Source organism: Antechinus flavipes, chromosome 1, assembly GCF_016432865.1.
Source record: "Antechinus flavipes isolate AdamAnt ecotype Samford, QLD, Australia chromosome 1, AdamAnt_v2, whole genome shotgun sequence".
NCBI classification, from domain to species: domain Eukaryota; kingdom Metazoa; phylum Chordata; class Mammalia; order Dasyuromorphia; family Dasyuridae; genus Antechinus; species Antechinus flavipes.
In genome coordinates this window covers 684,581,922-684,595,841 of record NC_067398.1, presented here as the reverse complement: position 1 = coordinate 684,595,841, position 13,920 = coordinate 684,581,922, and the positions used below count along the sequence as shown (strand labels likewise).

Sequence of the window (13,920 nt, the reverse complement as noted above, 5' to 3'; positions counted from 1 at the left end):
TCCAACTTTATTCTCCTTGTGTTTGTCTAACCCATCATCAAATTGAAGTTGGGTTCCACAGAGCACACATAATTTCTTGCTCTATACCAAGCTTTGGATGATGAGGGAATATCTCTGCTTTATCAGCAAGTCCTGTTTTCCCTGGATGAAAACAGATAAATAGAAATTTGAGGGATGAAAGGACCCAGGAGACTGAGGACAGTTGGGAAACAGATTGCTCATGAGAAGGTTGAAACATAATTTTTGATGAGATAACCATCTTACCAAAATAAATGATAATGCTAAAAGTCAGATGAAACAGATTACCATAAATATTTCACTTTATTAATCTTCTGATTTAAAGGGGAAGAAGGCATGTATGGTTCCATTATCCCTTGAAATAGAATTGCAGCCCCTAATTTGTTTCATCAGTGAAGTTTCTGACATTGGGCAGAAGGACCTTGTCAACAGTTTTATTGAGAGGAACCCAGACTGATGAAACTCTCATTACATTCTAGGTTACACATATCACAGCTCTGGAATCATCACTCATTAGGAGTTTACTGGGGGAGATTCAAGACTTGAGATCTCACAAATAACTGAGGAGCTAATCCAGGCAATAAACATAGAACAAAGAGCCTAGGCTCTTCTATTTTTCCTTCTTTAATTTTTTTCTCCCTGAAATCCTAGATTGGTTTCATGACTGCCATTATCTCTTAGTATAATTACACAGCTATGTGGAATGGGTGGCTGTATTTTGCTATGCCTTGTTTCCTAATGCCGTAGCAAATTTTCTCAGTTGAACAAGGCTTGGGGGGGAAGGGGGGAGTTCTCATGCAAAATGAAATGAGAAAAGACTGAACTCAAAGAACCTGTAGACTATTTTGAGAAATAGATTCAAGAATGAATCCTAGCAGCGTGTAATGCAAACAGTTCAACCCTATTGAAATATTTCATTCCAGCTTTTAAATACAGGGACTGAAAGGCAATTAAGGGTGCATGGTTCCTTATTAATCACTTGTAAGCTTTTTTATGTTTGCAAAACAGTTTATAGTAATTTACTATGAGTAATGCTTTAGTGTGAACCTCTCTCCCAAGTCTGTTCTAATCATTCTTTTCTTTTCTTTTTCTTTTTTTTAATAACAGAGACAGAGTAACAGAAAAAAATAAAGTATGTGGCTCAAGGCTACATAGTATTTTAGTAAATGGGGATTATAATCCCTAATAGTAATATAAAATTAGGGAACTTGAATATGTTAATTCCAGAGACATAACTAGAGTGGGATCATTGGAGTTTGATCTTAGATGTAAATTTGGAGGGTGCTAATAATACATCTGTGGGTACACTTCAGCTCTTTTAAAAGGCTAAAGTCCCTTTAACCTCATAGAAAATTCATGTTTGCTCTAAATAGATTTCTTCTCCACCAGGATGCATGACATTTGGGGTGTTTATGGGGGGAAATGTAGCATGTTCGTTCCAGCACACACACACACACACACACACACACACAATTCTAGTTGGTTTTGGCTACTAGACAAGGGAATTAAAGGTCCTAAATGAACAGGATACTAATTAATAAACTAGTTATTATGTGGATATTAGTGTGAAATACTGTTAGCTACTGGACATAGGCAAATATAAAGTAGTCTCTCCCCTTGAGGAACTTACACTTTAACTGGGAAGACAAAGTGTACAAAATTCATATAGAATAAAAACAAGGCTGCCCCTTATCCCTTTTCACTGATCTGCTATCAGGAGTATACAGCATTCAGATCATACTGGCTCCTAACAGCTGATTGTTAAATTATCAGTATAAGTATTTATATTGAGAAATCAGAAATGGGAAAATAGTGCAAATAAGGGCTTGAGTTATTGTTTTGTTGGTTATCTAGGGTTAAGAGAGTGATGGAGAAAATATGAATAATGAAGAATAAATGTTAAAGTATACCTTGTACGCATTTTTTTCCAAGGGGAAGACCTGGTTATTAGATATTTACCAGCAATCCTCAGCCCACTGCGTTCTACTCTGTCCCATCCTGATTCTTAGAACTGAGGACAAACGATCATCTTATAATGTGGGATTTGCTCTAAGTGTACAACTTCCTCCCCAAAGGAAAAAAAAAGATAGAAGTTCTCTCTTGCTCCTATTTTTTCCTTTCCATTTAATCCAAGGCAGCCTTCCTTTTGATTGCCCTACTTTGAATGGGGAAACTTTCTCCTTTCCTTTGTCACCAGTGGCTCTGGAGATTGTGGCAAGGAGATCTTGTTCTTTCCCTGAATGTCTATCATCTCCTGAGTTGTTTTCATTTTATATATATTTCTGTTGGGGCCGACATCAAAAGCCCTGAGCTGCCTTCTGCAGAGTAGACATCGGCTAAACCATTTTCTCTGAATTTCTGCTCCCTGAGTCAGTGGAAGGTTAAAGATATCAAAGTACTGAAGAAGGATGAGCCACAGGGGCATGAATTTCAATGCCTGTTTTGCTTCTTATTCAAACCTAGACTCACACTGAAGGTCATAAAACCGGGGACACCATGGAGACTGTCTTAGTCAAACTATCTCCAGCACCTGAACCATGACTGGTTGTTATTATTGGTGATGGTATTGTCATTGTTGGGAAATAGGTTAAAGGAATGAGAATAAACCTTCAATTTAGTTGAAAGAATAGGGACACAGTTGACTCTGTGAAACCATAAAGTTCCTGCTGGGGAAATAACAATCTGTAGATGTTTTGATGGAGAGGAGGGGAGAAAGAAGTCATGCATCTAATGATTTTCTACTTCAACTAATTATTCTAACTGCTAAACTCACTTTTGAGCCTCCTGATTACCCTCTCTAAATTTCTTTGTCCTGAGGCAACGTCCATCTCTATTTTGTTATTATTGTTCAGTGATTTTAGTCATGTCTGACTCTTCCTGGGATTTTTGTGGCAGAGATATTAGAGCCCTTTGCCTTTTTTTTCTTTTACAGTTAAGTTGACAGTTGAGGAAACTGAGGCAATAAAGGAGAAGTGATTTGACCAGGCCAACTAGTCAGTAACTGTCTGCTGCTGGATTTGAACTCAGAAAAAGAAGTCTTCCTGACTTTAGCCCAGCATTCTACTCACTGTACCACCTAGCTACCTTATCTTTATATAGGGAAATCTGCAAAGTATCTGTAATATAGTGGAAAGATCCCTGGACTTAGAATCAGAAAATTTGGGTTCAAATTCATAACTCTGTTTCTTGTAACTTTGACAGGTTACATTCTTCACAGCTTCGTTCCCTCTATTAGATAATAAGATAATGGTGAACATGAGCAAAGGGGGGCAGTCCACTCAGTATTTGTGCCTACTACATGCTGGGGATACAAAGACCACATACACACACGTATAAATTCTATTTGGGGAATAGATGATACATGAAGAAGTGGATGCTACAATGTGCTTTAAGAAGGGAGAAAGGGCATGGATCAAGGAAAGCTTCACTGAGGAGGCAGCATGTAAGCTGAACTTTGACCAAACAGAAGGTCTCAAGCAGAAGAAGGAGGAGGAGCAAAAAGAATTATTGGGATCTCTCTCTCTATATATATATGTATATATGTATATACACTAGATAGGATGCTGAATTTGGGCAAAAAGTAATGTGCAACTTGTCTTGAACACAGAATGCATGAAGGTCAGTAGTGGAAATAAGATGGGAGACCCTTAAATTCCAAACTGAGACACATACCAAATATGATGGTGAGCCACTGATGGTTATTGAGCAGAGGAGTATCATGATCAATATAGTTCCCTAGAAAGATAATTTTTAGTAGCTGTGTGAACAAAAAATAAGTTGTAAAGGGGAAAGAATGGAGTCAGGAAGAGCAAGTAGAAGACCTTTCAAATAGTCCAGCTAAAACATCAGGTGGGTTTGAATTGGGTATGGTTTATATGAAAAAGGCTGATTTTCTAGATATAGAGATGTATTAGACACGAACTAGACAGAGCTTGACAAGTGATTGAGTGATGAAAGATGAAAAATGGAAGAAGACTCAAGTTTTACTCTTAGGTAATATTCTTAGGTGACTGGGAGGATGTCTATGTCTTTAGCAGAAATAGGGAAGGTTGCTGGAAGGCTTTTAATATCATAGCAACCTTCTGAGACATATGCTATTTATTATTTCCATCTTACATTTGAGAAAACTGAGGCTGAGAAAGGCTATGAATTGTCTATATTATCCAGGAATAAAGATTACCCTGCACTGGTTAGTACATGCTTTGTAGTTCCAAAATGCCAGGTTTTAGGGGAAAGGGTTGAAAAAGCTGGTGAGTGTCAGGAAGAACGTGACCAAGATGCTGACAGGCTTTGATGAAGACCCTGACACTTGAATAACAATTGAAAGAACTGGGAATGTTTAAACCAGGGAAGAGATGCCTAAGGAGGCAAGGGCAGATGTGATCACTGTATGAAAGGTTGTTTTGTGGATTGGAGGATCACAAAATTATAAGTTTAGATCTAATGGGAGATTTGAGATGGATCCCTTCATTTTATAGGTGGGAAAACTGAGACCCACTGAATTTATGTGACTTGCCCAAGCTCACACAGTTAGCAAGAGCCTAACACAAATTCCAAACTCAGATGTTCCCAATTTTTAAGACTAATGCTCTAGTCATTTCAGCTTTTTCTACTTGGACCCAGATAGAGCCAATAGGCTGAAGCAATAGATGGAAGTTACCTACAGGCAAGTTTCACCTTAATGTAAGGGAAAAACCAAAACATTTCAGTAATGTCCCATAGTGGATTGGACAGCCATGGGAGACAATGGGACCCCTCCTCATGAGAAGTCTTTGTGCAAAAGTTGCTTGACCAGTTGTTGAGCAAACTGGGATGAGACATTCTCTGAATTACCTCCCTCCTAACTTGGAAAGTCACCATGGAATCCATCATTCTTTGAGTTGAAAAATCAATAAATAGTAAAAGGAGTAGAGACAGAAAATTGAGAATATTCTTTCTAGGAGTTTGGTCCTGAAAAAAGAGTAGAGACAGAATAATAGATTAAAAATGTGGAAGGATCAAGCACAGATAAGAAACCAAGTATGCTTGTGGGCATCAGGAAGGAATCCCTCATTGATGTTCAGTCATGTCCAACTCTTCGAGACCCTTTTTTTGGATTTTATTGGCAAAGATAATAGAGTGGTTTGCCATGTCCTTGTCCAGCTCATTTTTAGAGATTAAGAAGCTGAGGCAAACAGGAAAAGTGATTTGCTCAGGGTCACACAGCGAGTGTCTGAGATAAGTTTTGAACTCAGGTTTTCCTGACTCCAGGGCTGGTGCTTTATCCTGTCCCATTTAGCTGCCCTTCACACCTCACAAATGAACAAATATGGCCAAAGAGAAGAGTAACCAGTGATGAAGGTGTAAAAAGATAGGCACACTAATGCATTATTGGTGGAGCTGAGAATTGCTGCAACAATTCTGGAAAGCAATGTAGAATTATAGTAAGTGCCTAAATTCTCATACACTTTGACTTAGAAATCTCATTGCTAAACTTACACCCCAAAGAAGTCAATAGTAAATAGAGAAAGACTCCACATAGACCAAATATTTACATCACTTTTTTTTTTTTTTATAGAAGCAAAGAATTGGAAACAAAGTAAAAATCAGTAACTTTGTTTTCCCCTCTCAGGGTTTCCACCACTTAGGACCATGCCTTGCACATAATAGGTGCTTAATAAATGCTGGTTGACTTGAAGTAGCTGTGAAGGTAGTGAATACACAGTTTATTAGTGTTTTTACATAGGAAGGAACCAGAGCTTAGAAAGACTAAATGATTTTTCCACAGTGACACAAGTAAAAAATATTACCAGAGGATTTGTACCCCATTTTCCTGCTGCAAATTCCAATGTTCCTTTCTCTTTGTGCTCTGGTTTCCATCATCCAGCTAAACAGAAAGCTTTCTGTGATATACATGAAGGAGAAAGGAGACCATATATAGATATAATTATATTAATTATATATATACATATTTATACATACATGTGTATATGGATGTGTGTGTTGTATATACTTATCTCTATATATGTACACATATATACATTTGTATTTTCATCTACTTATATAGAGACATATCTTTATGTTTGTATTTATACAAGTGTGTATACATGTGTACATACACACACACATCTATAATGAGACAGGGAAAGAAGAAGACATTTATAGAGAAAAGCTCTTTGCTTTGACTTTAGCTCCCAGACTCCTCCTCTCTTCTTCCTATGGAGTTTACCTGGAGGTACATCAGTCTTTAGACTCTCCCTGATGTGTCAGTATTTCTACCCCCACTGTTTTTAAAAGACCTAGAAAATATTTTTTCTTGCTTATGGATAAATCTACCCAAGAGGAGGATTTGACTTTCCTTGATAACATTCAGTTTCCTTGAGTGTAACATTTTTAAAAAAGATTTCTATGACTCGGGCTTCTGATGTATTGAAAATATGAGTGTGTGTGTGTGTGTGTATGTGTGTGTGTGTGTGCGTGTGTGTGTGTATGCTGCTCTTGGGGGGAAGTTTTTTTCTCTCTCTGTCTCTGTCTCTGTTTCTCTTTTTCTGTTTTGGTCTCTCTCTGTTTCTGTTTCTTTGATTTGATCTCTCTGTATCTGTCTCTCCGTCTGTCTCTGTCTGTCTCTGTCTGTCTTTCTCTCTCATGATGAGGGAGCTGTGTGGTTCAGTGGCTAGAGACCCTAACTTGAAGGCAGGAAGAAGTCAAGACCTGCTTACTTACTAGCTCTTTTGGCTCTAGCTAAGACTTGATCACTGCCTGCTTCAATTTCCTCATCGGCAAAATGGAAGGGATAATTATAGCATCTACCTCCCAAAGTTATTGTAAGAATAAAATGAGATAAAATGGTAAAGTATTTTGCAAACCCTAAATGCCTGTTATTATTATTTCGATTCACTGCAGTCACTGTTAGTAACAGGGAGTCATCTTTGACATCTGCAGAAAACAAGCAAATATGTTCCACAAACTCCTCGATTCCCATGATCTTCTTGTACTGCATCCCCGACAGCTCCCGACGTTTACTTCTATCTCCTGGAGTTAGCACAGCACTTCCTCCCATATGAACCATCAGTAACTGGCTGCTTGGCGGACAGGAACTGTTGATTACACTGGACTCCATGCAGAATTAAGTCCTAGCACCTTTTGTTCAAAAGGATTCTATTGTTATTACCATCATCATCATTTTAATAATCATGGGCAAAGTAGAATGTTTCCACATATAAAGAAGAACAGAGACTCATGTGTGAAATGGAACCTCTGTTCCACAGAATTTTTGTATACATGCATGCATGTTTATACATATATATATATATATATGTATGTGAATGTGTATATGATTGTGTACATGTGTTGTATGTGAATGTGGATACTTATGTATGTATATGTCTATGTGTGCGACTATGTTTATATGTGTGTGAATGTATGTATGTGTATGAGTGTGTATACATTTATTAATGTGTATGAGAGCGTGTGCATGTGTTCATATGTGAATATATTGTGAATGTAACTTTATGAGTGTATGTGTTTGAATATATGTGTGTGAGAAAGTGTGAATGTGTGTAAGTGTGAATATGTATTTTATATATGAATGTGTGTAGGAGAGGGTGTTTGTCTATGAAACTGAGCATAATAGCAACACAAGTTTCTCACTTTTCTGGGTCTCTTGCTGTTTTCTCTGTATTTTTATTAGTGTTAACATTTTATGCTCATTTTCTTTTCTTCTCCCTTCTCTTTCTTCTAAGAAAGATGAAGAATTTACCAAGAAATAGAGATGATATGAAAAGGAAAGATATCAATAAAATTGAACACATTTTCCCTTTATACTCACATCATTATCACAACTCAACAAAAAACTCCTCACCTCTCCTGCCCCTACCAGAAGCCCTCCTTGTAGCCAGTGAATAGAGAAAATGAGCTCATTCCCAGCATACTTTGCGTCCTGACTTTCCCTTGTTGGTTTTCATTGGGCAGGTCAACATTGGTATTCTCGTGGCTGTGACCAGAGTCATCTCCAGAATCAGCGCAGAAAACTACAAGGTCCATGGAGAGGCGAATGGTTTTAAGTAAGTCCTATCTCCATGGCGTTCATGTGAAAACACGTTAATACTTCAGGGGCTCAGGCTGGGGAGGCAGGAGAACCCAGGATGGTTCATTGCTAGCCATGCGACTATGGCCAAGTCACTTCTGCCTCTAGACATGTTCCATATCAATAAAGGGAGGATGATGTACCTTTCCTGGCTTCTTCTTGGGACATTAGTAAGAAATGAATATCCAAACAAGAGTGACAAAGCTCGGGAAATGGGAAAGCACAGCCCTTTATCATGGCTCACATTTATGTAGTAATGTGAGCTTTGTGAAATATTTTACTTACATCATATTAGGTGATCCTCACAATAATCCAGTATGGTGGATTCTCTGTTTATTTCCATTTCACAGATAGGAAAATTGAGCTTCAAAGAGGCCAAATAAGGTATAACTAATAAGCATCAGAGGCAGGAATTGAATCCAAGTCATCCTGATTCCAAGATCATATTAATCTGCCTCTAATATAACAAACCTTAAAATGCTGGATAAATGCTAGTTACTTGTAACTTTCTTTCTTTTTCTTTCTCTTTCTCTTTTTCTCTCTCTTTATTTCTCTTTCTCTTTTTCTCTTTCTCTCTTTCTTTCTTTCTTTTTCTTTTTCTCTTTCTCTCTTCTTCCCTACCTCCTTCTTTCCTTTCCTTTTCTCTTTTTTCCTCCTTTTGTCCATCCCTCCCTCCTTCTCTCCCTCCTCCCTCCTTCCTTCCTCCCTCCTCCCTCTCTCCTTCTCTCCCTCCTTCCTTCCTTCCTTCCTTCCTTCCTTCCTTCCTTCCTTCCTTCCTTCCTTCCTTCCTTCCTTCCTTCCTTCCTTCCTTCCTTTCTTCCTTCTTCCCTCCCTCCCTCCCACCCTCCCTCTCTCACTTTCCTCTTCCTTTTTCTTCTTCTTCTCCTCTTCCTTCTCCTCTTTTAAGGTCCACAGATGTCATATAGTCCCACTTTCTCATTTTATAAAGAGGTGGCTGAATACCAAAGAACAATGAATTGTGCTATATTATGGGAGGACTAGAACAGTTAGATGACATAGGGCATAAAGCATCCAGCCTGAAGACAGGAAGACCTGAGTTTGGATGTAGACGCTGACATTTACTAGCTGTGTGACTCTCGGCAAGCACTTAACCCTGTTTGCCTCAGTTTCCTCATCTATTGAAATGAGCTGGAGAGGGAAATGGTAACGCACTCCGGTATCTTTGCCAAGAAAATCCCAAATGAGCTCATAAAGAAAACAACTCATCATCATCATCAACAATAAGAACTACACAGGAAAAGGAAGATGAAAGTCTCACTGTATTCAACCCTTGTCAGACCTTATCTAAAGTTTTGGATTCAATCTTGGCTTCCATGGTTTAAAAAGGACATTTAGAAGGGGAGAGAGTCCAAAGAAGGCCAGCTAGAAGGGTGAAAAGCCTTGATCTTAACTTTATGAAATTAGTTGCAATAACTAGATGACTTTAACTTGGGAGAAGAAAGAACTTAGGGCTCTTGTGGAGAAGGGATCTGGGAGAAGACAGAGAACAGAGCCAGGAGCAATGAGTGGGAGCTATAGCATTTTATAGAGGATTTAATTTTGAGCTGCATATCCAGAAGACCTATCCCCTATAATTACCAGCTGTTTAAGTAATCTCCTTGAGGGCAGACCTTTTCTATTTTCATAGTTGTCTACTTGATCTTTACTTAGCACAGAGCCTGGTACACAGTAGATACTTAATAAATACTTATCAAGATCAGCTATGATAGACTTGGCTCTTCTCAACAATTCAATGATCCAAGGCAATTCCAGTAAACTTTGGATGGAAAATGCCATTCACATCCAGAGAGAGAATTGTGGTGACTGAAAACAGATTGAGATGTATTATTTTCACCTGTTTTTAAAAAATTTCTTGTGGTTTTTCCATTTTGTTTTGATTTTTCTCTCCCAACATGACTCATGTAGAAATATATAAAAATGTATATGTATAGTCTAAAAAAACAAAATTAAAAAGCAAAGAAAAATACTTATTGATTGTTGGCCATGGGAAAATAAATGAGCTTTTCTGGCCTCAGTTTTATCATCTGTAGAATCTGTAAAATGAGCTTAAACTTGATTGAATTTCCAGATGTAAAGCTATGGTGATGTTGCCAAGAGACAAATTTAACATGCATGTAAAGAGGAAAACTTTTCCTCACAATATCCAGAAGTGGGATGGTCTGCTTAGGAAGGAGATGGCTTCCCTTTCTTGGGAAGTCTCTAAGCAGAGGTTGAAGGACAACACTTATCAGGGGTCAGAAGCAGGGATTCCTTTTATCTTTGACTTAGATTAGATTGTCCATCACTGTTCCTTTTAACTCTCAGATTCTATGGTCCTAAAATCCTATGAATTGAACTCAAATTCTAGATGTAAGGTCTATCCTACTTAGACAAGTTTTGGGCAAGACATTCAACCTGCACAGCTCTCAGCTTCCTGCTCTGTGAACTAGCAAGTTCAGATCAGAAAGCCTACAAAATCCTCCCAGTCTCTTGATCTATGATCCTGGGATTTCCATGCCAAACTTAGCTGACTTCCCAGTCTTGCTACCTATGATGGGTCAGTGCTTTCCTTATAAATTTACTATGCCTGTATCCACTTTCAGGCTGGAACACTTAGGCTGATTTCTAAAATGCCAGCAATTTTCATCTCTCAGTGGCACCAGCATAATTAAAGTTACTTTTGTTACACTACATCATTTTTGAAGTGAAAGGGAAAACAGTAAATATGCCTGCGCCAAAAATCTATAAGACAATTATTCTGCAATGAATTCAAAACATTAGAAATTAAAATGACAAGCTTCCAGAGCCTCATGGCCTTCAGAAACCCATAGAAGGAGGCAGTATATAGAGAGAGGGAGCTGGCTTGGCCATGGACAGTAGGGATTTATTTGAAATAAACCTTTGCTTGATGTTAGTGGAATAACCGACTGTGCGACTTTCCAGTAAGACCTGTTAGGAGGCTGCCATCATACTGTGTTAGGTCTTTGATGGCAGAGGATCTAGCTTCAAATCTTGTCTCTATTATATATTACATTTATAATGTGAGCAAATCATTCAGCTTCTCTGGACTTCAGTATTCTTACCTACACAATGGAGTTGAATTTGATGTCTTCTAAGATCCCTTCCAGTTCTAAATCTGTTAATTTTTTTGCTAAATTTTTTTTCACTGACCTCTTCAAGGTCAGAATAGCAAATTTCCAATAGCTTCTCACTTCCCAGTATTCAGGACTGTCCAGTCTGTCTGGGAACCATGAAACCTGGATGAAAGCAGCTCATCTGACTTTGAATCCCACCTCAGCCACTTCTGGAGTCCAGGGAAAAAGCCACATCACTTATAAAAGCCAAATGTTGTTTTGTGGTTGTTTATAACTTTCAATTGTTTCTGATTCTTTATGATCTCAGTTGGGTTTTTCTTGGCAGAGATATTGGAGTGGATGGCCGTTTCCTTCTCCTGCTTATTTTACAGACAAGGAAACTGAAGGCAACAGGATGAAATCACATATGTAGCTAGATGAGATGAATCTTTTTGTTTTCAAGCCAAATATTCTGTCCGTGGCACCACATTTATATTTTTTTGAGCCATTTCAGTTGTTGCACTCTTTGTGGTTATATTTGAGGTTTTCTTGGCAAAGATATTGAAATGGTTTGTCATTTCCTTCTCCAGCTCATTTTACAGATGAAGAAACTGAGGCAAACAGCATTAAGTAACTTGCCCAGGATCATACAGTTAGTAAATGTATGAGGCCAGATTTGAGCTTAGAACTTCTTGACTCCAGGCCCAGAAAAACAATAACAAAATCATCAAACTATTTATTTTTTAAGGATTGTTATACAAAAACTGCAAAATTAAAAGAGCTTTACATATGTAAGTTAAGATGATAGCAGTCATCTAGGGGAAGGGGGAAGGGAGGGAGAAAATGCAAAACTAAAAGAACTTTACACATTGAGTTAAGATGATAAGATCTGGGGGTAAGGGAAAAGGAAGGAGAAAAAAAATTGGGACACAAGGTTATGCAAGGATGAATGATGAAAACCATGTATATGTTTTAAAAAATAAAAAGCTTTATTAAAAAAGATGATATTAGAGACAGCAAATAGGCAGTTTGATAGACATAATTGATAGTAGATAGATGGAGGGATAGGCAAATAGAGAAACAATGGATAAACAGATAATTGATAGTAAGATAAATAATAGGATAGAAATAGAAAGTAAATAGATGGTAGGTAGTTATATAAATGTAGCAGATAGATAGAGATAAACAAATGAAAGTATAGACATATAGACATCTATTTATCTAGACATTAATCTAAATATCTAGATACCTAGGTATCTAGATAGCAGTCTATGTAGTTAATAGGTACAAGGTCTTTTGGAGGTATGGAGGGATGGGGAGCTGATGCATCAGGAAAGCCTTAAGTAGAAGATAATGCTTACATTCAGTCTTGAAGGACTACAAAAGTTGTTAGAAATGGAGGTGATTTTTCAGGGATTCCAGATATGGAGGACGGGCAGTCCAAAAGCAAAAAATGATGTTTCTCTCCATGAGAGATCATCTATCCCCTATGGTTCACGGAAGAAGAGGATGGATAATTTTCTTACTAAGTTCAGCATGAACATGTCAGTGAATTATGGTTTCAAATTAGCAGATGAAGAGAGCTTGACTTATGTTGGGTCAACCTGCTGAAGGATGCAGGTTTCCTCATGTAGGCAGTGACATGGAGCCAAATGGACATTGGAACAGAAGGATAACTAATCTATTCTGTGGCACTTCTCGCACGCTTTGTCACCAAGATCAATGTGGCAATTTCAATAAACAAACTCATTTGGTCGGGGAGAATCTGCTGAAGGTCAATGAATGCTCCATGGAGCCCCCATTATTATAGGGATCTTGTCAAAGGACCATAAGGGGACCATAGCTCATCAGGCATTTAGTCTGGTGGAAACTCTTAGGAAATTTGAAGGACTAGAAAGGAAAGAGCTCAGTGCATCCCGACAAACATTTATTGAATGCTTACTTACTGTGTGCAAATCACTGTCCTACATACTGTAAAGGAATAAAATCCATTATGTTTCCTACTCTGCTCCCCTGACTCCCATCATTCAGGTGTTTTATTTGTACTATTCATTTGGCACTTATCCCACAGAATCTTGTGTTATTCAGGCAATTCAGTGGTACATACAGTACTAAAACACTAGCCTTGGAATCAGGGTGCTGTTAAGATATTTCCTTCTTGTCTGACTCTTCATGAATCCATTTAGGGGATTTTCTTGGCAAAGATATTGATGTGATTTGCCATTTCCTTCTCCAGATCATTTTACAGTTGAGGAAACTGAGGCAGACGAGGTTAAGTGACTTGCCTAGGGTCACACAGCTAGTGTCTGTGCCAGATTTAAACTTAATAGGATGACTCCAGTCCTGGCACTTAATATATTGCACCATTTGAGTTCATTCATATTCATCCCAGGACATTTACTAGATATGGGAATATGGACAAATCGTTTAACCTCTCAGTCCCAGTTTCATCATTTTTAACATAAATGGGGGTTTGCAATCTGTCTTTTCTGAAGTTTCTGTTAATTCTACTTCTATGATTCTATGAGTTCTCTACTGAATTATAAACTCTTGGAAGGCAGATACTGACTATTTTTACTCTTGATATCTATCTTATTCCACTTTTCTTGTAGTGGATCCATGGTCAACATTTACCAAATGACTGGATAGATAAGATTAACTCATTCTAAGTGATGCAGTGGACAGAATGTTGGACTTGAGTTCAGATTTCTGCCTTAGATACTTCCCAGCTGTGTGACACAGCTCTGTGCCGTTTAATCTCTG

At 38.0% G+C, this 13,920-nt stretch overlaps 1 protein-coding gene across 1 annotated transcript in view; it reads left to right on the top strand.

Annotated features, from left to right (window-relative positions):
• ADGRD1 (adhesion G protein-coupled receptor D1) overlaps positions 1-13,920 on the top strand; it is a 449,125-nt gene that overhangs the window by 398,793 nt on the left and 36,412 nt on the right. The window contains exon 23 of the mRNA XM_051975862.1: positions 7,969-8,060. Coding sequence (XP_051831822.1) covers positions 7,969-8,060 — 92 coding nt within the window. The remainder of the gene's footprint in view (positions 1-7,968; positions 8,061-13,920) is intronic.